This window comes from Myxocyprinus asiaticus, chromosome 2, assembly GCF_019703515.2.
Source record: "Myxocyprinus asiaticus isolate MX2 ecotype Aquarium Trade chromosome 2, UBuf_Myxa_2, whole genome shotgun sequence".
Lineage (NCBI taxonomy): Eukaryota > Metazoa > Chordata > Actinopteri > Cypriniformes > Catostomidae > Myxocyprinus > Myxocyprinus asiaticus.
Window position 1 is genome coordinate 55,895,424 of NC_059345.1, and position 16,199 is coordinate 55,911,622.

At 48.4% G+C, this 16,199-nt stretch overlaps 1 protein-coding gene across 2 annotated transcripts in view; it reads right to left on the reverse strand.

The window, feature by feature from the left end:
* The window catches only part of LOC127416496 (NACHT and WD repeat domain-containing protein 2-like), a 101,915-nt gene that overhangs the window by 18,674 nt on the left and 67,042 nt on the right, over window positions 1–16,199 (reverse strand). For both annotated transcript variants that reach the window (XM_051655909.1, XM_051655902.1), the window contains exon 5: window positions 6,330–6,533. In XM_051655909.1, the coding sequence (XP_051511869.1) occupies window positions 6,330–6,533 (204 nt within the window). The remainder of the gene's footprint in view (window positions 1–6,329; window positions 6,534–16,199) is intronic.

The following is a 16,199-nucleotide window of genomic DNA, read 5'->3' on the forward strand; positions in this document are numbered from 1 at the left end:
CTAAAGCAACACAATTCTAGAGCATTTTGTCACAACTTGATTTCATTGTGTCCTATCCATTTAAATTTGTAAAATGGAAGTTTACTTAATCCATTTGAGTCGGGACTACATTAATACTTTTTATGGTATTAATGTACACTGTAAACCCAAATGTTGTCATTACTGGAAAAATCAAGTTGTCTCAATAAACATTACTTGAAATGTCAAGTTTTGGGCTCATAACTCAAAAATATATTCTCATTGAACTTATTTATCTTAAAAAAAAATAAAAGTCTTAAGATTTTGAGTGTTAATAACTCAAATGATTGAGTACAAAATTGAGGCTATGGGGAATACCCATAATCTATTGCACTTTATTGAATTATGTTTCCTTTGTCAAACTGTTGGAGGCATTTAAATAGTAGTTATTAAGACTTCATAGAGGTTTTAGCTCTATTGTAGTATTATTTATGTTTTATTTGTTGCAAATAGTTGTTTCGTGTGATGTCACCATTTGAGTAATCTGTGTCCCCTTTGGTCAGTGGACCCTGTTAACTCTATATCAGTTCTCCTTGTGCATGTGCAACTGAAGTACAGGCATATATGCATTTCAGTGTAGAATTAAGTGTATTTTATAATTCACCTTGAATTAGTAATAATCTTCCTTATTAGAGCTGTGTTATTGTATGATCAAAATTTTAGTCAATACAGTTAAAATTATTAAGCAGAAACAACAATAATTATATAGAAAATCTGACTTTAGTCTACTTGTATCTAGTTACCTTAACTTAAACATTTAAGTTCTGTATGAACACCAAGTTAAGTGAACTTAATTACACACAAGATTTGGAGATGCCATTAATCAACTGAATTGAGGGAATGAGTTTACACAATCAGTTAGTGGGCAGAGCAGATTACCATTTCCCAGCATGCTTTGCATGGGACTTGATAGGGAGAGCATGGATGAATCCAAAATGGCATACAACCATACTAATTTTATTTTCCCTATCTCTCACTCACTCGACGTTGTGTCGATGTAGTGACACTAGGGGTCACTCTTGGGAGCCCGAGACACCTCTGGTCTTTGATAAAAGGCCAATGAAAACTGGCGAATGGTATTTGCATACCACTCCCCCGGACATACGGGTATAAAAGGAGCTGATATGCAACCACTCATTCAGATTTTCTCTTTGGAGCCGAACGGTTGATGTTTACTGAACTGACTGTTCATTCACCTCTGCTGGATCTGACGGTGCATTTCAGCGGCTTCTCCTTCCTCTGCACTGGTGCACTGCAGAGAACACCCCTGGGCGCTTCGGCAGAAATAAGAGAGTATATTTTTCTAAAACAGTATATTTCTCTAAAAGAGCGGCACACACGGAACGTCTTTTTAAAGACGCGTCTTTTTAAAGATGACTTTCCGTTTGTGTGTTATTCCTGGTTGCGGCCGTTATCTCTCAACTTCTGACGGTCACGATCGCTGTCTTTCGTGTCTGGGCCGACCCACGCGGAGACAGCGTTTGTGGATGGATCGTGTACTCATTGCGAGAACATAACCATGGCAACGTTGTGGTCATGGCTTGCTTTCGTAAGAAAGCTCCCTGCCTTGGTCCTTTTACCTATGTGTATGAGGCCAGCGCGGCTAGCACTGGGGGCGATTTGGGGACCCCAATGGGACCACCTCTGCCGGGTATCCCCTCACGGACCTCCCATTCCCCAGCATGCTCATCTGCCCCAATCGGGCTTCCGGATGAGTCCGCTGGCTTGTCTCACGGCAAGTTCGACCTCTTGTTCGGAGCCCACGAAGCTGATGAGCTCTCGAGCGCAGCATCGGAGAGCGGGCTCGTCCAGTCAGATGCTGAAGCCTCAGCTGGGCTCCCCCCTCGTGAACCGTCGCCCAGTCACAGCCTGACGCGGAAATGACGGACATGCTTTCCTGGGCAGCCGTGAGCGTTGGGCTAGAGTGGAACCCTCCGCTCTCCCCTGAACCCTTGCGGCTCGATGATTGGTTCCTGTGCTCGCGGCGCCGCTCACAGCCACGCCCCGCTCCATTTCCTTTCTTCCCGGAAGTGCACGAGGAGCCGACAAGGTCGTGGGAGGCACCTTTTACTGCCCAGTCCCGATCTTTCAGCACCCCCGCCCTCACTCGATGGTGGGGCGGCCAGGGGCTATTCGGCGATTCCCCGGTGGATAAGGCACTCACGGTGCACCTATGCCCGCAGAGCTACGCCACCTGGCACGGGCGCCCAAAGCTCCCGTCCAAGGCCTGTAGGTTTACGTCGTCCCTGACGGCCAAAGCCTACGGTGCCACTGGACAAGCCGTCTCCGCCCTGCACGCCATGGCTCTCCTGCAAGTCCACCAAGCCAAGGCGCTAAAGGAACTGCACGAGGGTAGTTCCGCTGCGGGATTTGATGCAGGAGCTGCGCTCGGCGACTGACCTCGCTCTCTGGGCAACGAAGGTCACGGCGCGGTCTCTCGAGCGGGCGATGTCCACCCTGGTGGTCCAGGAGTGCCACCTTTGGCTCAACCTGGTCGAGATGGGAGAGGCTGACAAGGCACAGTTCCTTGCTGCCCCCATTTACCAGGTTAGCCTATTCGATGACACCGTCAAGGACTTTGCCCAGCAGTTCTCGATGGTGAAGCAGCAGACGGAGGCTATCCGGCACATTCTGCCCTGGCGCAGCTCAAGATCCCGCACCGTTGCCAAGGGCGTCCCCCTGCGGTGACTGCACCGGCTCCGCCGCAGCCCGCCCCTTCGGCCCGGCACCGGCATGGAGCCTACCGCAGGAAGCAGACGCCACCCATCTCACGGCCGGCTGCCAAGAACCCGTGAAAGGCTTCGAAGCGCCCCTGAGACGTGCGACCCAGGGACCACGAAACCCACTGCCTTGGAGCTGGTAAGCAGACCACTCCATCCCCCAGTGGAGGGCCGGGAGGAAAATCTTTTCTTGCCTTTTCATTTAATTTCGCCGCATGCCCAAGTGGCTGCGGCATCCAACAGTTCAGCAAAAGAGCAGTTTCCTTGTTCCCTGGGTCACATACCCGGTGTGCACGGCTGTCATCATGACCATCATCCACCATTCCATTTTGGCAGGTTTGGCGCTCCAGCGGTGGTCTCCCCGCCCCTGCGTGCCCAGCTCTGGCACAAATCCGCCCCCGATGTGACAGTCTCCACGGGTCACAAGGACAGGCCTCTTCCTTCCCTGTCCCAGGCTGTTCCGGGAGTGGTCACAAGGTGCCAGTTAAGTGCTTTGATGTCCCTGAACTCAGCACGGCCACAACATGGTGTGGCACCTCATGCTCCGCCCCGCTGCAAGGCCCCACCCGCCGGTACGTCCGACGAGATTGTCCCCTTGGTCCCCCTCGCCCGGAACTTGGACGCGTGGCTTGCACTTTCCAATCCGTCGCGATGGCTGATCCAGACCGTCCGACTCGGCTATGTGATTCAATTCGCCAGGCGTCCGCCCAGGTTCAGCGGTATCCACTTCACCTCGGTGAACGGCGAGAACGCTGCTACCTTGCACGTGGAGATCACTACCCTTCTACGGAAGGATGCGATAGAGCCTGTCCCTCCGGCTGAGATGAAGAAGGGGTTTTACAGCCTCTACTTCATTTTACCGAAAAAAGGCGGTGGGTTGCGGCCAATCTTGGACCTGCGAGTACTGAACCGGGCTTTACACAGACTCCCGTTCAAGATGCTGATTCAAAAACGCATTCTAGCAAGCGTCCAGCATCAAGATTGGTTTGCAGCGGTAGACCTGAAGGACGCGTACTTCCACGTCTCGATTCTACCTCGACACAGACCCTTCCTGCGGTTTGCATTCGAGGGTCGGGCATATCAGTACAAGGTCCTCCCTTTCAGCCTGTCCTTGTCCCCTTGTGTCTTCATGAAGGTCGCAGAGGCAACCCTTGCCCCGCTAAGGGAAGTGGGCATTCGCATCCTCAACTATCTCGACGACTGGCTAATCCTAGCTCACTCTCGGGATGTGTTGTGTGCAAACAGGGACCTGATGCTCTTGACCTCAGCTGACTAGGGCTTCGGGTCAACTGGGAAAAGAGCAAGCTCCTACCGGTTCAGAGCATCTCTTTTCTTGGCTTGGAGTTGGACTCAGTCTCGTTGATGGCGCGCCTCACGAACGAGCGCGCGCAGTCGGTGCTGACCTGTTTGAAGGCATTAGACAGAAGACAGCGGTTCCACTGAAACTGTTTCAGAGGCTCCTGGGGCATATGGCATCCTCAGTGGTGGCCACTCCGCTCGGGTTGATGCATATGAGACCGCTTCAGCACTGGCTTCAGACTCAAGTCCCAAGATGGGCATGGCGCCGCGGGACACATCACGTGGCCATCACGCCAATCTGTCACAGCCTCTTCAGCCCTTGGACCGACCTCACGTTTCTACGGGCAGGCGTTCCCCTAGAGCAGGTCTCCAGGCGTGTCGTGGTTACGACAGACACCTCCAAAACGGGCTGGGGCACTGTATGCAATGGGCACGCAGCCGCTGGCTTATGGATAGGCCCGCGGCTGCGTTAGCACATCAACTGCCTCGAGTTGCTGGCAATTCTGCTCACCCTGCGGAGGTTTCGGCTGTTGATCCAGGGCAAGCATGTGTTAGTTCGGACAGACAACATGGCAACAGTAGCATATGTCAACTGTCAAGGCGGTCTGCGCTCCCGTTTTATGTCACAACTCGCCCGCTGTCTCCTCCTCTGGAGTCAGCAGCACCTCAAGTCGCTGCGAGCCACTCACATCCCGGGCGACCTCAACACTGCAGCAGATGCGCTGTCATGGCAGGTTACCCTCAGGGGAGAGTGGAGACTCCACCCTCAGCTGGTCCAGCTGATTTGGAGTCGATTCAGGCAGGCACAGGTAGACCTGTTCACCTCCCAAGATTCCTCCCACTGCCCGCTCTGGTACGCCCTGACCGAGGCACTTCTCGGTATAGACGCGCTGGCACACAGCTGGCCCCCTGGACTTCGCAAATATGCGTTTCCCCCAGTGAGCCTACTTGCACAGACCCTGTGCACGGTCAGGGAGGATGAGGAGCAGGTCGTCCTGGTAGCACCCTACTGGCCGACCCATATGTGGTTCTCGGACCTCACGCTCCTCACGACAGCCCTCCCCCCTGGCAAATTCCCCTGAGGAAGGACCTTCTTTCTCAGGGACGGGGCACCATCTGGCACCTGCGACCAAACCTCTGGAATCTACATGTCTGGCCCCTGGATGGGACGCTGAAGACTTCAGCAGTCTACCACCCGCGGTGGTAGACACGATCACTCAGGCTAGGGCCCCCTCTACGAGGTGCCTGTATGCCTTTAAGTGGCGTCTGTTCGCTAAGTGGTGTTCTTCCTGACGTGAAGACCCCCAGAGATGTGCAGTCGGATCGGTGCTTTCCTTCCTGCAGGAAAGGTTGGAAGGGCGGCTGTCCCCCTCCACCTTGAAGGTGTATGTAGCCGCTATAGTGGCACACCACGACACAGTGGACGGTAAGTCCTTAGGGAAGCACGACCTGATCATCTGGTTCCTGAGAGGTGCCAGGAGGCTGAATCTCTTCAGACCGTGCCTCGTTCCCTCATGGGACATCTCTGTAGTTCTTCAGGGTCTACAGAGAGCCCTCTTTGAGCCCTTGCAGTCAGCTGAGCTTAAGGCACTCTCTTTGAAGACTGCTCTCCTGACTGCGCCCACTTCCATCAAGAGGGTAGGAGACCTGCAAGCATTCTCTGTCAGCGAAACGTGCCTGGATTTCAGTCCGGGCTACTCTCACATGATCCTGAGACCCCGACCGGGCTATGTGCCCAAGGTTCCCACGACCCCTTTTAAGGACCAGGTGGTGAACCTGCAAGCGCTGCCCCAGGAGGAGGCAGACCCAGCCCTGACGTTGCTGTGTCCGGTGCGCGCTTTACGCATCTATTTGGATCGCACGCAAAGCTTTAGAGTCTCTGAGCAGCTCTTTGTCTGCTTTGGTGGACAGCGGAAAGGAAGCGCTGCAGAGGCACATTGCATCTTTTTTCCATAAAATGAAAGTAAATGGTGACTGAGGCTGTGATTCGGCTTAACATATCCTTTTGTGGTATACAGAAGAAAAAATCAAACGGGTTTGGAACAACATGAGGGTGAGTAAATGTCCTTTTTGGGTATAGAGGTAAACCATCCCTTTAAGTCCATACAAGAGGAGCTCTTTCATTTAATGCATATTATTTTGTTTTATCCGCGCACATTTCACTTGCTAATTTTTTTTCCTTGCTCTCATCAATAATCAGAACAATTCTACAGTCCTGTAAAAGTTAGCCTTGCAAATACATCATTAACAATTAATAAAATAATTTTCTTCATCTATTCCTGCTGTACTTACGGAGTTCTGGTAGTTCTTTAGCATCTCAGCTTTGGGTTTTAGGTAGTAGGCAGGTGGGACTGAGTTCTCATCCCGGCAATACCACTCCTCCAGGATCCGTGTGTCTAGTCCCGCCTCCACCGCCGCATCCAAGATCATCTCAAACTCAGCTGACTCCACCTCCCCTGGGACCCGGATGCTGCCGTACTTCTCTCCAATGAGCCCCTGGAAAAAAACATTTATTTACACTGTAATCAAAACATATCAAGAGAGTGTGCAAATGTAGGGAAAGTTCCATAGGCAGTTAGTTTCTATTTAGGTAACTGGCATACAAGGACAGCTCTTATTTACCTGAATGGGAAAAGTCCAAAAAAATCTCCCAAACTGTTTGTCAAGATTACATTTCTATGATATATTACAAATCAGAAATACAATCAGATAACATTGGTATCTTACTGTAAATTTAGCTTCTTTAGCTCAAATCACGCACCAAAGTATTTTTCAGGATGGTCTAGTGACTGCATATGCACATTGTAAACAAACTCAATTAAAAAGTCGATTGGCTCTTTTAACAAAGGTTAAAAGATGACAAGTGGTCTGTCTCAGGAAAAACTGAAGCAGCAGGGAAAAGGGAGAGAGAACAAACAGAGAAAGAAAAAAGAGAAATGACATACAAATTCCAGTCTCAGCTCTCAACTCTACTTGCGCTAATTAACAGGGCTGTTCAATGAAAAGACAGAGTTAAACAACAAAGTAGCTAATTTTAATTCTGAAGCAACAGAAGCAAACATAAAACCATTTTTCACATGGCTTTGAGGGTAGCACATAATGAACCTACAAACATAAGGCTGATAGATTTGGCAACATACTGCTGCAAACCTTTCTTTATTCAGCAAGCTATTTAGCTACCCCTGTGTGATTGTTGTCCGTGCCGCTGAGATTAGCAAGCCAATTCGATACGTTTGCCAGTGTCATTGTGTCCGCAAGCCCATAACTGCCAGCGGCGGAGCATTCAAATTGTGCTGGATAAGCCTACAGCCTAATGATCTGGCCCTTCCTCAAAAGCATATGCGTAATTGAACTGCTGGAGATGAGAGAGGGTTTGTGGGCTATCACAGACTCTGATTAACGAAGAGTAACCGAAACCTAGAGTGATGCTCTTCATTTTAGGTCATATTTGATCTCAAATTAGAAATTTTCTAGAGTAAAATGTGACAGTGATGCTACAAGATGATTTATATGACAGCTAATTCAGTTTATGTCTTTAATGGCTCCTGGAGTGAACTTTCAATACTTTCAAATGCCCGACCTTTACATCACTGGGCATCTTACTCTTTTTAGTCTATCTGTCTCTATGTCTTTTACTTCCCCAGTCATTTTAGCTCCTAAGTTCTCTCCTTTCGGTCCCTCATTCTTTCCAACTCCCTACACAGATAAATATACATTGCTCTTGTTAGCTTTATCGCCCTATATTTAGAGTGAAGTATTAAGGCTTTGGAACTCTGCCATTAAGATTAAGAAAAAAAGGTTCAAACTGATTAAATGTTTTAGGGGGAATGAAGAGGATTTCTATCTTTTATCCATTCAATAGTCTACGAAAGCTACAGTATGCATGTTCCACACTTAAATGAATGATCTTCTGCATCTGTGGTTGTGCAGTGTTGACATTCATGAATGGCTGGAATACATGTAGCCAATGAGAAAGTGTCTCTATCAGTGCACAGGACATCAAATCAAGAAGTTACTTCAGGTAAGTTAAATGAGTCTCTAAAAAAAACTATGATTAACACGGAAAAGACACCCTTTTCCAAAATTTCGACCGAAAATCGAAACAGAAACCGTTACTTTAACAGATGCGATAACAGAAACTTTAACATAGATAAAGCTGAATGTATGTACGTGAAATGATCCAGGCTTAATCTGATTTAATGTAAATGCTGTCTGATAATGATGTCTAGCTGGAAAAGAGCTCGCGTTTACAGTTGATGAGACACATATTGAGTAAAAACCCTATCATAACCTCACACACATGCACGCAACAGATCCACAAATGCACACGGGAATCCAGAAATACACGCAGCAGATCCACACATCCACACAACAGTCCACAAACATACTTTTTTTTTTTTTTTAAAAAACATACTGTAATTCATGAATGTTTCATGTGCCCATTTTGACACTCCAGAAATCATCATTTAGAGGAGATATGAAATATAAATAAGTGTAATGTTGTTATAGATTTGAGGTATTTGAATAGACTCTGGTCATCTTTAAATGCCCCATGACTCCCCTCCCCATCTAGGGTTCCCTCAGTGAATCTCAGCAATTTCCACCAAAGCTGATAAGCAAGAGAAATTAATAGAGAATTTGATGACTAAAAAGTCACTTTTGAAAAATAAATAAATAAAGTTAAATTAACCAGCAATTCTGGTGGCTTAAATGAGCTTTAATGGGCTCATTAATGGGCTCTCAACCAGATAAAGTGCAGTAACAAGATTTGCAGCATTAAAACTACAGGCAATGTACACCAATTTTCTTACATTTCTCTTACGTGAAGCCAGATTCATCATGTAGGAATGAATGAATGAACGTTACATTTATATAGCGCTTTTCTGACACTACACTCAAAGCGCTTTACACAGTGAACAGGGGAATCTCCTCAACCACCACCAGTGTGCAGCATCCACCTGGATGATGTGACAGCAGCCATAGTGCACCAGTACTCTCACCACACACCAGCTATTGGTGGAGAGGAGAGAGTGGAGTGATAGAGCCAATTAATGGAAGGAAGGCTGTTGATGCATCTATACCACCACAAAATACCTGAACCTATAGCTCCATAGGTTTGTCTAGACAGAGCAGACAATTCCTTCAAATGGTAGATTCCAGCAAGAGTTCTATTTAATTTGTTTAGGGAAATGTTATTGACAATGATCATGAGTAGATACAGCAAATATCACCATCAGGATGTTAGGGTTAGGTTAGGATTAAGTAAACTATGTCTAATATAAGTTAATATAGTATATAACGTGATGTAACATTTTGGTCGACAATGTTTACAACTAAAAGGTATTGCTTGAACTGAGAGATTAATGATTAACTGTCTTTGATGTTCATCCCAAATTTATTGCAGGTAGATGCAGTGTCCTTCACTCTTTGGCTGGTAATGTCTTTAGTTGGCAGTAATTTATTGTCTATGTATTCCATTTTATGAGAATGAAGAGATGCAAGCAGTGGTCAGTGAAGTGTTACTCGCTGTTCGAACTGGCAAAAACTGCCTTTGGTAGCAGTTTATTCTGTGGAGTCCATCCTAAGGCCGAGATGATGCAGGCAGTGGTCAGTGAGGTGTGCCTTGCAGTCTGGCCGGTTCATTGTCAGTGAAGTCCATCCTGAGATCGAGGGTGTTGACAGGGTGTTGCTATTTGGTTGCTAAGGTGTTCTAGTTGGTTGCTAGAGCATTGCTAGGAGGTTGCCAACTGCCCAAAGTCAACAGAGCCCCACCCCTAAGTCTCAATGATATTCTGGTCACTATATTTGGCTCGGGACCCTCCTAAATGTGAGTCTTAGGGATTTCTTTTTGTGTGTGCCTATTTTATCATACACCAGGTGAAAACTGTAAGTCTCATAATGCAGAAAAACAAGAGCACAGCATTATTTAATAAAACGCACATTTTAACAGTGCAGTACATGTGCCAAAGTTTAATATTTAGGGTTAGAGATTCAGATCAAACCCCTAAACCTTAGTCTGAGCAACACAAGCACCACTAATGCAATATATAAATGAGGGCATTAATAGTTGACTGTTAAACGCGTTATGCAATTAATGCAGTATACAAAATTTTTTTTCACTTCCTGAAACCCACTTCCTGTGGACAAAAATTGGCATATAAATTTCCAGGAGGTACCCGCTAGACTGCACATCCTACACTGAAAAATCCCCAGTGTTAAATTAACACTCCTCAGAGTACAAATTGTCACAATCTACAGGAGTGATAAACTAGAACAGGAAAACATTCTTACAGCCACACAGTCTTAGATGTACTGCAAATAAAATAGGTTCCCTATCTGTCACTCACTTGACATTATGTCGAATATAGTGACACTAGGGGTCACTCTTGGGAGCCCGAAACACCTCTGGTCTTTGATAAAAGGCCAATGAAAATTGGCGAGTGGTATTTGCATACCACTCCCCTGGACATATGGGTATAAAAGGAGCTGGTATGCAACCACTCATTCAGATATTCTCTTCAGAGTCGAACGGTCAATGCACACTGAGCTGAATTCCCACGGCTGTTCATTCACCTCTGCTGGATCTGACGGTGCATTTCAGCAGCTTCTCCCCCCTCTACACTGGTGCACTGCAGAGAAAGCCCATGGGTGCTTCGGCAGAAATAATAGAGTATATTCTAAAAAAGAGTAGATTTTTCTCTAAAAGAGCGGCACACACGGCCCCGGCGTGGAGCCCACCGCAGGAAGCAGACGCCACCCGTCTCACGGTCGGCCACCAAGAACCCGCGAAAGGCTTCAAAGCGCCCCTGAGACGGGTGACTCAGGGACGACGAAATCCGCTGCTCTGGAGCTAGTAAGCAGACCACTCCATCCCCCGGTGGAGGGCCGGGAGGAGAATCTTTTGTTACCTTTGCATTTAATTGTGCCACATGCCCAAGTGGCTGCGGTACCCATGAGTTCAGCAAGAGCGGTTTCCTTGTTCCCTGGGTCACATAACCGCCCCTGCGCGCCCAGCTGTGGCACAAATCTGCCCCCAATGTGACAGTCTCCACGGGTCAAGAGGACAGGCCTCTTCCTCCCCTGTCTCAGGCTGTTCCGGGGGTGGTCACAAGGAGCCAGGTAAGTGCTTTGATGTCCCTGAACTCAGGCTCCGCCCTGCCGTGAGACCCCACCTGCCGGTACGTCCGACGAGATTGTCCCCTTGGTCCCCCTCGCCCAGAGCTTGGACGCGTGGCTTGCACTTTCCAACCCGTCGCAATGGTTGGTCCGGACCGTCCGACTCGGCTATGTGATTCAGTTCGCCAGGCGTCTGCCCAGGTTCAGCGGCATGAAGGGCAAAATCACCTTGGTGAAGGGCAAGAACGCCGTTACCTTGCGCGCAGAGATCGCTACCCTCCTACGGAAGGATGCGATAGAGCTTGTCCCTCCAGCCGAGATGAAGAAGGGGTTTTACACCCCCTACTTCATTGTACCAAAAAAAAGGCGGTGGGTTGCGGCCAATCTTGGATCTGCGAGTACTGAACCGGGCTTTACACAGACTCCCGTTCAAGATGCTGATGCAAAAACGCATTCTAGCGAGCATCCGGCATCAAGATTGGTTCGCGTCAGTAGACCTAAAGGACACGTACTTCCACGTTTCGGTCTTACCTCGACACAGACACTTCCTGCGGTTTGCCTTCAAAGACCATGCATACCAGTACAAGGTCCTCCCTTTCAGCCTGTCCTTGTCCCCTCGCATCTTCATGAAGGTTGCAGAGGCAGCCCTTGTCCCGCTAAGGGAAGTGGGCATTCTCATCCTCAACTATCTCGACGATTGGCTAATCCTAGCTCACTCTCGGAATGTGTTGTGTGCACACAGGGACCTGGTGCTCTCGCACCTCAGCCGACTAGGGCTTCGGGTCAACTGGGAAAAGAGCAAGCTCCTCCCGGTTCAGAGCATCTCTTTTCTCGGCTTGGAGTTGGACTCAGTCTTGTTGACGGCGTGCCTCACGAACAGTCGGTGCTGACTTGTTTGAAGGCGTTCAGACAGAAGACAGCAGTTCCACTGAAACTGTTTCAGAGGCTCCTGGGGCATATGGCATCCTCAGCGATGGCCACTCTGCTCAGGTTGATGCATATGAAACCGCTTCAGCACTAGCTTCAGACTTGAGTCCCGAGATGGGCATGGCACTGTGGGACACATCGCGTGGCCATCATACCGATCTGTCACCGCCTCTTCAGCCCTTGGACTGACATCACGTTTCTACGGGCAGGCGTTCCCCTAGAGCAGGTCTCCAGGCACATCGTGGTTATGACAGACGCCTCCAAAACGGGCTGGGGCGCTGTATGCAATGGGCACACAGCCGCTGACTCATGGACGGGCCCGTGGCTATGTTGGCACATCAACTGCCTCGAGTTGCTGGCAATTCTGCTCGCCCTGTGGAGGTTTTGGCCATTGATCCAGGGCAAGCATGTGTTAGTTCGGAAAGAGAACACGGCAACGGTAGCATATATCAACCGTCAAGGTGGTCTTCCCTCCCGTTTTATGTCACAACTCGCCTGCCGTCTCCTCTGGAGTCAGCAGCACCTCAAGTTGCTGCGAGCCACTCACATCCCGGGTGACCTCAACACTGCAGCGGACGCGCTGTCACGGAAGGTTACCCTCAGGGGAGAGCGGAGACTCCACCCTCAGGTAGTCCAGCTGATTTGGAGTCAATTCGGGCAGGCACAGGTAGACCTGTTCACCTCCTAAGAATCCTCCCACTGCCTGCTCTGGTACGCCCTGACCGAGGCACCTCTTGGTATAGACGCACTGGCACACAGCTGACCCCCTGGACTACGCAAATGTGCATTTCCTCCAGTGAGCCTACTTGCACAGACCCTGTGCAAGGTCAGGGAGGACGAGGAGCAGGTCATCCTGGTAGCACCCTACTGGCCCACCCAGACATGGTTCTCAGACCTCACGCTCCTCGCGACAGCCCTCCCCCCCGCGAATTCCCCTGAGGAAGGACCTTCTTTCTCAGGGACGGGGCACCATCTGGCACCTGTGACCAGACATCTGGAATCTCCATGTCTGGCCCCTGGACGGGACGTGGAAGACTTAAGTGGCCTACCACCCGCAGTGGTAGACATGATCACTCAGGCTAGGACCCCCTCTACGAGGTGCCTGTATGCCTTTAAGTGGTGTCTGTTCGCTAAGTGGTGTTCTTCCTGACGCAAAGACCCCCAGAGATGCGCAGTCGGATCGGTGCTTTCCTTCCTGCAGGAGAGGTTGGAAGGGCAGCTGTCCCCCTCCACCTTGAAGGTGTATGTAGCCGCTATAGTGGCACACCTCGACACAGTGGACGGTAAGTCCTTAGGGAAGCATGACCTGATCATCAGGTTCCTGAGAGGCGCCAGGAGGTTGAATCCCTTCAGACCGCACCTCGTTCCCTCATGGGACCTCTCTATAGTTCTTCAGGGTCTACAGAGAGCCCCCTTTGAGCCCTTGCAGTCAGCTGAGCTTAAGGCACTCTCTTTGAAGACTGCTCTCCTGACTGCACTCACTTCCATCAAGAGGGTAGGAGACCTGCAAGCATTCTCTGTCAGTGATACGTGCCTGGAGGCTATATGCCCAAGGTTCCCATGACCCCTTTTAGGACCAGGTGTTGAACCTGCAAGCGCTGCCCCAGGAGGAGGCAGACCCAGCTGACCGGGTGTATCACTTGCGCATAGCGCCTTTCACCTCCCCTGAGCTGAAGACGTGTGCTGTTGACTCCCAATAGTGTTCACAAACTGTGTTCCCTGGTTGATTTCCTCCGAGCCCTGTGGCAGATGTGTTCACGTAGAAACTCGCTGCCGGCCCAGTACATGTGCTAACTAAGCCCTGTACTGGGGTAGGTGCTCCGCATGTGGTGGTTCCCCATAGGTAACCCCATGTGATGTACATCTTCAGCTAATTCGTTTCCCTGTTGGTAAACTGCGTCTTCCTTGGACAGAGGCCCCTCTGCCCCAGTCACCATGTTTGTAGAAACTCCTTCCCCGTAGGGTAGGACCTACCATGGGACTTCTCCACATGACATACTTCCGACAAAGTTTGGCAAGACCATGTGACGTATTTCCACTCAAAATACCCCCTTTCAGGGCGGGGTATGGTCTCCGCGGTGTCTTGGTGGCCCCAGTTGGTTAATTCCTTTTTTTAAGGGGAGAGGAAAAAAGAGGATAAGAGGCCACGACTGGGCTAGCCTGTCTCTATCTTTTGGGCAGTCGACTTGTCCCCAAAGGGCCGTTTGACACTCATAACAGTGTTGGGGGAGTTTACGTGTCAGCCTGGTGCTCTGGCTATGAGGCACACAGTGGTCTGCCTGTCACACTCCGGCAGTTTATGTAACACAGTTCAGCCAGTTGCAGCGTTTCGTATAGGGACCCCTAGTGTCACTACATCGACACAACGTTGAGTGAGTGATAGATAGGGAACATCCTGGTTACTTGTGTAACCTCCATTCCCTGATGGAGGTAACGAGTTGTTGTGTCCCTCCTGCCACAATGCTGAACTACCCGCTGAAATGGCCGGGACCTTGTCTCGGCTCCTCAGCACAAAACCTGAATGAGTGGTTGCATACCAGCTCCTTTTATACCCGTATGTCCGGGGGAGTGGTATGCAAATACCTCTCGCCAATTTTCATTGGTCTTTTATCAAAGACCAGAGGTGTTTCGGGCTTCCAAGAGTGACCCCTAGTGTCACTAATCGACACAACGTCTCATTCCCTCCATCAGGGAACGGAGGTTATGCAAGTAACCAGGACATTACTGGAAAACAATCTCTTAATATGTTGTGTGAGGATGTTTAATTTTGGGGTATTTTTTTATATGTTTATGAAAGTTATTTATTGAAAATTGAGGTTTGGCTTCACTTAGTGTTGCTGGTGTCATTTAATTGTATATAATTGTGTCATTTGCAGTCACCATTATGGTGATTAGTGTTATCTTTGGTTAGGCACTTGAACAACCATTGCAGTACTGTTCGTGAGAACAATTATGATTTATTGTGATGGAAAGCATACTTTTGGATGAGATTAAGTATTCCATGGGTCCATTTCCACCTGTTGACTTTTGGAAAACAATGCAAAGTGGACACATGCATTTGGCATTTGACATTATTCTAAACCATTTTGAAGCAATTTGTGCAAATATAAGAGAACTATTTTAAAGTCTGTTTTAAGAGCCACACTTCCTGCTGCCAGGTGGTGGCACTATATCCGTGACCCAAAATAGTCAAATCCATGTGATTAGCCCCCAACATACATCTCAATTATGATCTAAATCACACATTGCACACAGAAGATATAAGACGCTTCTTGTTTCCAATTTTTCGCCATTAATTTAATGCTTTGCCATGGCAACACTGTTCGATATTTCAAAAAAAGGCCCGGTGACTCCCCAGCCTGAGTTTGGCGATGGAGGTATGTGGCAACCAGGGCGCGGCCGAGCGGCGTTGGGGTTAGAGCGAGGTTGGAAAGATAAGTGGTAAACGAGTTCCACCTGTGCGTCACACTGGTCTCGCATTCCAGGGAGGAGCGGCAGGAGTATTTAAGGAGAGAAGACGGCGGCAGATGTGGAGACAGAGACACATGGAGCTGTTGAAAAGCAAGGCTGTTGAGTGTTGTTGAATGTGTTTGTTTATTGTGCTGAAAAGTATGTTTATGTTTTGATATACACTGAAAAGTGTGGCATTAAAGGCTTACGTGGATTGTTCACCCGGCTCCTGCTTCCTCATATATACACTACCGGTCAAAGTTTTGAAACACTTACTCATTCTTTATAATTATTTTTTTTAATTTTTTTTTTATAAAAAATATTTTATATTTTAGCATCTTCAGAGTAGTCACCCTTTGCCTAGAATTTGCAGACATGTACTCTTGACATTTTCTCAACCAACTTCTTGAGGTATCACCCTGGGATGCTTTTTAAACAGTATTGAAGGAGTTCCCATCTATGTTGGGCACTTATTGGCTGCTTTTCTTTATTATTTGGTCATCAATTTCAAAAACCTTTTTTATAATTAAATAAATTAATATGGTGGCACAATTATATTTTCTTCTACAAAACTAATTTCAAACATTTAAGCAAATGTCTTCAGATCAAAAGATTTTTAAGATCATGTGAAATATTTCAGTCAAGTGTTTCAAAACTTTTGACCGGATA